Consider the following 9839-nt stretch of genomic DNA (forward strand, 5'->3'; position numbering starts at 1 on the left):
AAAAATAAAGCAAATAACGTACAGAGAGCAAGAAACAGAGGAGCAACACGATGTACGACTTCAGGTTCAAAGAACAAGACAAGCTCAAACACGATCTAATTTCAAATAAAGCTTTGTTTGATTAAATGATTTTTTATTTCTCGCATCACAGCTTTTGTCTACTTACTGAATAATTTGCTGAAAAAAATACTGATCTATACATTTTAAATCTAAATATTCACCGTGCAACGCCGGGTAACTCAGCTGGTTTCCATATAAACGGAAACTTACGTTGTTTTCTCACGGGAAGAAGTATCCCAACAGGAATAATTTTAAGATATAAAGCCCTCATAATATGATTAGGAAACTCGTAAATGGATATTATCGCACAATTGGTAACTTTAACTGCAGGATACATATAGGCATCATAATATTATTGGGCAACTTGTACTGCTGGTTATTATCGCGTAATTGACAACTTTAACTCGTAGATATACAACCCTCTTAATGTAATTAGGTATCCTTTACTTGTAGCAAAAGGTTAGTAGCACGTATGTAAATACCGTTCACAATCAATTATGGATATATTTCTGCTTCTTTAGGCAATTTTAACTCGTTGAATAAATGATCATCATATTGTCATCAGGCCACACATTCACTTGTAGTCTTTATGGCCTATATTAACCAATTTTCACTTATAGTATATGGATAATTCTATTCTTTGTTTTAGTGTCTTTAGAACGAAATTTAGTGCCAAGTCAGTATATCTATAGTCTTTTTTTAACGAAATGTTGTTCCTTAATTTCTTCCCTGGCGGTGAGTAATTTAATTTTGTTTGTTTGTTTAAAGTTAAGCACAAAGCTACACAATGGGCTATCTGTGTTCTTCTCACCAGTGAGACGGTTGATCGTATGCACGTAGCGTTCTGCTTACTGTCAGAGAACGGTTTTGCCCACAGCATGTTAGTGATTTGCAGTAAAATCTTCAGTTTGATTCCGTTTTCATATCTAGTTGTAATAGTTTATAATAGTCTTATTCTTGTGAATGACTGTATTATTAATTTTCTTTGTTTGTTTTAAGTTAAGCACAAAGCTACACAATGATCTATCTATGCTCTGCTCACCACGGGTATCGAAACCCGGTTTATAGCGTTGTAAGTCCGCAGACATACCGCTGTACCACTGGGGGGAGAGTAATTTTAATGGTAAATAATTTTCCACTTCTAACAAAAATCAACACTCGCAACAGAAATTTATTTATTAGAAACTTGTTTACAGATATTGGCTTTTTCTCTTTTGTTTCACATATTAATAATAAAACTTGCACAATTTCGTTTTAAAAATCATCATATAAATCATAATTCTATCTCTTTTGCCATTTTATTTCATAGGCAATAACAATATAGTCAACAACGGATCGTTTTCGTATGAAGATCTTAAAAACAACATGTGGTTAGGTGTCTCAATGGATGTGCAACGACAGGGAGAAAAAAATGTTGTGGTAAGTCACTGCACTCAATGGCATGTTTGGTAAGAATATGATGAAATATACACACATACATAAAACTTGAAATGCATCTCTAGTATCACACACAAGATTAAAATGAATCAATAAACCCAATAACTTTTTTCTTTCGCCGGATGAGGCAAGCTCTACATATCTTTCGAGGTGGATTGGTTTATAGTTTTTGTTTTTTAATTGTTGTAAAATAGGTATGGATGTTATTCGAAGAAATCCTAACCCTACTCCTCATACAAAATGCCGAGCTATCCTACCTCTTCTACGTGGGACTTCAAAATTAGTTTAAGGCATTGACATCATACAAATCTGTATTTAACAGAAAAAACACCTCAGTGTGAGAGAGATTACGTTGAACGTTACCTAGTAACACGCACATCTAAATAAGTTATGAATAAGATTCTATGAAAAAATAATGCATATTTGGAACAAAAACAAATGGCTTCACTGCCTCCTAATAATATTAATTATTTAGATGCACGCGTAATCTAAGAAAGGATTTAGCGTGTAACCATGTAGTTTGGTTTGTGCGTATTTACAACTAATTTTTGGTGAATGCAGGAAGAAATGCATTAATGATTCAAAGCGTGGAAGTTAGACGGGTAAAATTGGCAATTCAATTGGCTCAATCAAAATCGTTGCTTGAGCAGAAGACCTTTATCAGGATGCAGATTTATAATTTTACAGGCAACAGTAAAATTATGAGAACGTTAGACCAACAGGTCAATAATCAAAACCTTGGGTAACCATATAACAAAAGTTACATATAAGTAAACTTGTGGTCATTATCATAGATATAAAACACTAGATGTGACCCGCCTTAAAAACGTGTATGTATTGGAACACATCAGCCGAGGCACTATAGTGGCGCAGTCAACTTCAGCGTTACCATAGGTAAACAGTGGTACGTTCAAGATTTTTGGAGCCTAAACTTTATTGCTTAGTGGTTAGGGCGTTCGACTTGTAAGATCAAAAGCTATCACAGAACACGTTCACCTTTTCCACCATGTGGGCTTTATAATGCAATGGCCAGTCTCACTATTCGTTGGTAAAATAGTGGCTAAGAGTTGGCAGTGAGTGTTGTTGGCTTATTGTATTCCACCTAGTGGAAGTTCAAAATTAGGGATGGCAACGGATAGCTTTAGCTTTGCTATAAACAGAACAAAACAAACAAATTTTCTCTCCATAATTAACGACATTACACTAGACTTACGTTTCACTCTCGCATATAAACTAATCAGTTTTGTTGTAGTTTAAACATAGAAACCCCTTTATACAGATGAAAGTACTATATGTGCAAATAAAACATTACAGTACTTATAAAATAAAATAATCAACAGACACATAAAATAAACTAATGTTGATAACTAGAGGGGCACTCAATAGATCGCATACCTCCGTCACGCAGCGTTGATCATATTCGGCTCTCGAAAAATACGAAAATGTGTCTGCATGTCCGTCGTTATCAACGGATACGGGCCATTTTTGGTAGGATAATGAGGAATAAAATTCTAAATATGTCCACGTAGTATAATAAAAAACCCAATGATTTTTGATTGAATTATAGAGCAACAATAGTGTCAAAAATCGGCCCCCATGTTAACAGATAGAGATTTTTTAGATTTTCTTGACCTTTGACTTTAACGCTACAAAACTAATCACTTCTAAGTTATATCATATTCCAAATGTATACCAACTTTCCTCCAAATCCAGTCAGTGGTTTTCGAGAAATCTTGCCGACAAGCACACACACACACACACACACACAGAGGGGTGAAAACATAACCTTCGTCCACCTTCGGTAAGGAGGTAGACACTACCTGTGAATTGTAATTCAGATATTATTATGGCTCACCTTAGTATCAGGGCTTACACAAAATAAATTATTATCTGCTTGTAAACTTAAGCCTAACGTTACGCATTACATTTAAAATTAGTCAAGTTTGCTCTAGCAAGTGGGTACTGACCCTTCTTTCAAAGGAAGTAGTAGTAGAAGTAGTAAATGTTTTTACCTTTTACAAAAAAAAACACGTAGAAAAAAGCTTCACCTGTGAAAATGGGATTCACTGTTTCGTTTGTTCGTTTATAAGTACAAAGCTACACATAGGATATCTGTGCTCTGTCCACCACGGGTATCGAAATCCGATTTTTGGCGTTATCGCTCAGCCACCACTCGTTGCACCTACAATTCCAACTGATTGCAGGGAAATGTTCAGTGTTATCATGCTTTTTAGGATCCTACTATAATTTGAGAAACATTTGCGTGTTTGTTTGTCCTCTAACTCTTCCTAGGCTTTTGTATTTGTACCTGTTAACTATGGGTTAATCAACTAAGAATGATACGGGATGTGCCAATAAGTTATGCTTACTTTCAAGATAAACACACTTATATTCAGTAAGGTGTTAAGTCACAAGTAACTTGTTGGTTTTTGACAAGAAAACTAAAATTGAAAATAAAATGTTATTTAAATAATCAACCCCAGTGGACATGAATAATTATATTCTTATGTACTTTCAATATTTATATTGCCACTGGCATATCTTGAAAAACAACCTTTAATAAACCTCTCATCTGCTACTTACTCCCATACAACTAATCGGTTCTGCCAGGAAAGCTTGACAGAGCCAATATGGCGGCTAGACTGCCTTACCTTTAAAAGGGAGGATCATGTGGGACGGGGATTCAAATCTGCAATCCTCAGATTGCGAGTCGAGCACCCTAACCACTTGGCCATGCCAGGCCCATATGCCATAATAGAGTAAGGTATACAGTACTTGCATACTGCACTCGACAAGAATCAATTTATATTTGCACAGTTAAAAACTCAGTATCGTTGATGCTTTACTCTAAAAGTTGATGTAGGGATAAATGTAAACAATGTACTTAATATATGCAAGAACATATTTAATAGAAGTGGCTTTTGCATCTAGTGTTTTATGATATATATATATATATATGTGATCATTATATTAGAATACAAGTCAAGTATTGTTGGGCGACCTCATAAAAGTAACACATTAAAAAGAAAAATTGTAATTAAAAATTAAAAGTGGGAATAATATTAATGCAAGGAGGGAAGACCAATTGCTACATTACAGAGAAAATTAAAGTACATAAACATGCCGGGCCTGTTAAATTTGCACAGACTCTTAAGTCGACCGAGGCCTGGTATGGCTTGATGGTTAGGGCGCTCGATTCGCAGTCTGCGGAATATAGGTTCGAATCCCCGTCACCGAACATGCTCACCCTTTCAGCGTGAGGGCATTATAACGTGGCGGTCAATCCCATTGTTCCTTGGTGAAAAAGTAGCCCAAGAGTTAGCGGTGAATGGTATTGACTAGCTGCCTTTCTTCTATTCTATAACTGCTAAAGTAAGAACGGCTAGCGCAGTTAGCCCTCGTTTAGCTTTGCGCCAAATTCAAAATAAGTTAACCGACCACATATGTTTATAGTATATTTTATTAAGGAAAAAGTGAGATATCATTACTTTATAAATTACCTCTTTATTTTTCAATCGAGTTATTATCATTTAATCATGGGCGCCCGCAGAAAGGGGCAAGAGGGGGCATTTCCCCCTTACAGTTCACAATAAATAGCACGTATTCTGATGTAAACTTAACATCGTAGTTAAACTAAATATTTTTAGTAATTTTTATTGAAACTGTAAATTTGTGTTTGTGTTTAAGCAAACAACGCATTTTGAATTATGACAATTCTGTTAAGAAACATTATACACTAAGTTACACTGTACCACAACTCGCGTATTTATCGCCTTAATTAAAGAACATAACTTTTTGTGTTTGTTGGAGTGCAATTTTACGATTGGTCATTTTTCATATTGTATACAAAAGGTTCAGTAAAAAAACAACAACAAAAAAGAATTCGTTCCTAGGGAATGACATAGTTTGGTACGAACATGCCCCAAGCCCTTACTACTCTTCCGAGATCTCTAGGTCTTCCACGTGCATCGAACTAGTACGTCAGCTGTCAGGTTGTAATAATAATTAAATCAATCAAATCAGATTAGATTTAAGATAATACAAATTAACAAATTTTATTAAGAAACCAGTCAATGCACAAATGTATCTTATAAACATCGAGAAGAATTGTATTCAGATCATAAATATCAGTTGCATAATGTAAAAGTTTGTTTGTTTATTTGTAATTAAGCACAAAGCTACCCAATGGGCTATCTGTGCTCTGCCCACCACAATGTAAAAGTACATGAGCAAATTAATTATTATATAAGATGGGTCCATTGAAAGAAAAGAAAATGGAGAGGGCTGGAACCATGGGGGTCGCTAGGCACTGGCACACGGGGCCCGTGCCCCGATTCTATTTGACAGTACCCCGAATCCCCAGTAGGTGTTTTGAAAAATCAGAATAGAAAACCACAATCAATATCATACTAAACGCCGAAAATGTCAGCACCTATGGGCTCGAGCCCCGAATTTTTTAAGTACCTAGCGACGTCTCTGGTCGGAACTGATAAAAAGTCTTAAGTATACAAATAATAAAAAAGTTCGTTAGTTTCTTATTTATATATATATATATATATATAAGTTTTAATTCTACTTTTAAGAAGAACTGTAACATCCTGTTTTTCTTTGCCAGAGAAACCGATAAATAATACATTTAGATCATTAGAGAGTTTGTCTCATGCTCATGTATCTATGTTCTTCGACAATGTTATTAAAATTCAATATATTTTTAAGCTAGTATTTATGTGTTTTTACATCCGTCCTATAAATTGTATTTCGACGTGATTGTATTTCACCCTTTCTTTACTTAAGTTATACATCTGATAATATAACAGAAATCCAATGAGTTACCGAGACTCTGTTTTTCTATTATTATTTCTGTTCTGTCAAAGCCCATATTTATTTTTAATGGTTTCGCATCCGGCTATTTAGGTTTTCGAACTGGCAGATTACGTCATTCGTTAAAGTGTACCTTCTGTAATAAAATGCATGCTAGTAGGGCCTAACTTTGTTGGAAATTGATGGTGTGAGGAGGGGGGAGGAGCAAAAGAAAGCTAAGTCAATCTAATAATAGTTAATGATAGTGTATATAAGCTAACTGGAAAAAGTGAAGGGGAGTGCTTGTCTCCTACGTGTTAGATGCACATAATGCATACTATCTACTTCACTAGCTGTTGTGATTTTCGGTGGTAAAAATAAACCCACACTTTATACTTTAGTGCAAACTCTTTTCTGATCACATAAATAGAAAAAGTGGTATACAAGTATTTCCGTTTGTTTATCCGTCCCAACTTTACGAAAACAACACACACAAACACACAAAGTAATATGATAGTTTAACCACCAAACTACTCTTTTTAAACGACCAGGTCTGAGCCATCAAGAATATATTGGTAATTGAATAAATGTCGAAAGTTGCCGTATGTATGGAAAACACTGATACTGTAGTAATTTCAGGTTAAACTGATTTTCTGAAAGAGAATTAGGTAGGACCACCTAATAACTGAAGAATCAACCGGATAAATGACGAAGTAATGTTGAATTTCAACTAAATTTAAGCAAAGCAGGGAACACGCTGGACACGATGTTTAATACAAAATAAAATTAATATTTATTCAAATTAAGGACTAAACACTCGCCTTCTGAGAGCTGGATGGTTCCCTTTCACTGGATTCTTGAACTAATTAACTGGCTTTCTTCCTTCAAGATGTCTTCCCTTCAACCAACTCACATAAGACCAGGAACCAGAATGTTTACTCAACAAGATATACTCTAGAATGTTTAAATCTAACGTTTCTTACTTAACTGGAATTGTTAGGTTTACCCATAGTGACTAGTGTTACCAACAAAATGGCCATTCTTATTCAAACATAGAGGAGGCCATAACCTAGAGACATCACCTGACTTACCACTGTAGGATACTATCTATCGACATTCTTACACAACGTGCAACCTCACCCCCGTTTCATAAGCATAACAGGCGTGACTTCAAGAAAATGACAAAAAAAAAAAAAGGCAGCTAAAATGGTGTGGACTTTAACATTAATTTAACTTTTGCCACTGTTGTAAGTATTGAAACTTTGAAAAGTGTAATTTTTGTCAGCAAAAGCTTTTGAATTTATCTATAACTTAAGATTTTTTGTTAGAATGATCTAAACCTGGAGAATTTTAGTTTTTGGTTAACTTTTTCTAAAGTCCAAGCTTAACTTGAATTTTGCTTTTTTAAGCATATGATTTTATACGTTAGTAAGATAATTAATGTAATAATTCATGTATTTTTATTTACACTTCAAATCTGAAGTAATGTTGAATTATTCAAATAATACAATCGATTGTTTATTGTGATCTGTGATCATACTGCCTGAAAATTCGCTTTTTAAACTTTGTTTGATATTATATTGTATATTAAGCTTTTGATTTTGGAAAACCTACAAGTCGTAATATGTGCTATAGCTGCTTTAGTACTCAACTTTTAGTACGGGTCAAAGTGCAATATTTTAATCTATTTTCTGTAGGAGGTTTAAATAATTATCGTTCATTGTTCTTTTTGAAAGCAGCAAAATATTTTGAAGTAAAAAACACGAATTGCTTCATTAAATCTCAATGTAATTATTGTTTAATGGTCAAACATATGAGCATTTGAAATGATCATGCTCAAACACTTTTGTGACAAAAGTAATAAAACACATCTTTCATTTTTCTCATAGGTTTGTGCACACCTTTGGAAAAATCAAAAGTTTTCCGATTATAAGCCAAACGGTGTTTGCTACTTCCTTGATAAAACCCTTATGCTATCTAATGTTAAGAAACTTCTTCCATTCGTCGATTCATGTAAGTATTTATGTAAAGGAAAATCAAAGTTCTTCTTCCTGTAAAAATGAATGCTCTTATTTTTTAAGAGACAGAAACTAGTGGAACGTTTTGATACTAGCAGTTACAATGAATTTTGATACTAGCAGTTACAATGAATTTTGATACTAGCAGTTACAATGAATTTTGATACTAGCAGTTACAATGAATTTTGATACTAGCAGTTACAATGAATTTTAATATATACCCTTCTATTATGTATGTTCTTGCATATATTAATTACATTGTGTACATTTATCCCTAGATCAACTAGAGTAAAGCATCAACGATACTGAGTTTTTAACTGTGTAAATATATATTGATTATTATCAAATTTTGGAAAATGAGGAGTGTAGTATGCAAGTACTGTATTCCTTACTCTGTTATGATAAATGGGCCTGGCATGGCCAGGTGGTTAGGGTGCTTGATTCGTAATCTGAGGGTCGCAGATAACAGGTTTGAATCTCCGTCCCACCAAACATGCTCGCCCTTTCAGCCGTGGGGACGTTATGATCAATCCCACTATTCATTGATAAAAGAGTAACCCAAGAGTTGGCAGTGGGTGGTGATGACTACCTTTCTTCCTTCTATTATTTCATTGCTAAGTTAGAGACGGATAGCACAGATAACCCTCGTTTAGCATTGCGCGAAATTCAAAAACAAACCAAACCTATTGAAAGCATTTGCGAGTCAGAATACCATTAGCGATAAAGTGAATAAAAGTTTCATATTCTAAGCCAGGGGTCGGCAATCTGCGGCTCGCGGGCTTTACTCTTACTGTGGAGAGAAGTTGAGGATGTTTCAGGCATAATGGGTGTTAAAAATGTAATATCAATTAATATGCTCCGTTAGGGCATATTGCGGCTCTCGAAATGTTTTGGTCTTAGACAAAAAAAAACAAAAAAAAACTCTTCTTCCCTGAAGGGTTGCCGACCCCTGTTCTAGGCCGACCTTTAGCTTGATCATACTGTTACGTCTCTGGTCGTTAGTTAATTTTCCGTAAAAATCCTTTCCGAAGAAACTTTAGCGATACAAGTCCTATCTTAAACAAAACTGGTTTATTCTTTCTGAATACAACTTTGCAATACACTTAATTTCCACAGTTACGCTATAACAAACGCTATAATTTACAACGAATGACTCACGTGCAATTGTCAGTCTCTCTCTGTCTGCAGTTCAATTGCATTACATTGCATTCTTGCCGTCACTTCTTACCGGTCTTTTATACACAAGAATACCGCATATCTAGTAAAAGCTCGAGACTTCACGAACCTACAAGAATATGACGTGTTACTAGCGTCACGTGACCCCTGCTGTCGTAACACTGCCCCTTCCTTAGTATTGTTCGTCCCGAACAATAGCCACTTACATTAAACCAATAAACAATTAACAATAACTTAGTTAAATGTACAGAATTTACAAACACAAAATTAAAATTCAACAAAGTCTCTTAATTTTACGGGACGTATCTTCTTCCGTACTGGTCTCATTGGTTTCTGCTTCATGTGGGG

At 34.8% G+C, this 9839-nt stretch overlaps 1 protein-coding gene across 1 annotated transcript in view; it reads left to right on the forward strand.

The window, feature by feature from the left end:
* LOC106461306 (integrin alpha-4-like) overlaps nucleotides 1–8354 on the forward strand; it is a 24819-nt gene extending 16465 nt beyond the window's left edge. The window contains exons 3-4 of the mRNA XM_013921124.2: nucleotides 1370–1479; nucleotides 8187–8354. Of these exons, the coding sequence (XP_013776578.2) occupies nucleotides 1370–1479; nucleotides 8187–8354 (278 nt within the window). The remainder of the gene's footprint in view (nucleotides 1–1369; nucleotides 1480–8186) is intronic.
* Nucleotides 8355–9839: the final 1485 nt, after the last annotated feature.

Source organism: Limulus polyphemus, unplaced genomic scaffold (genome assembly GCF_000517525.1).
Source record: "Limulus polyphemus unplaced genomic scaffold, Limulus_polyphemus-2.1.2 Scaffold930, whole genome shotgun sequence".
NCBI classification, from domain to species: Eukaryota; Metazoa; Arthropoda; class Merostomata; order Xiphosura; family Limulidae; genus Limulus; species Limulus polyphemus.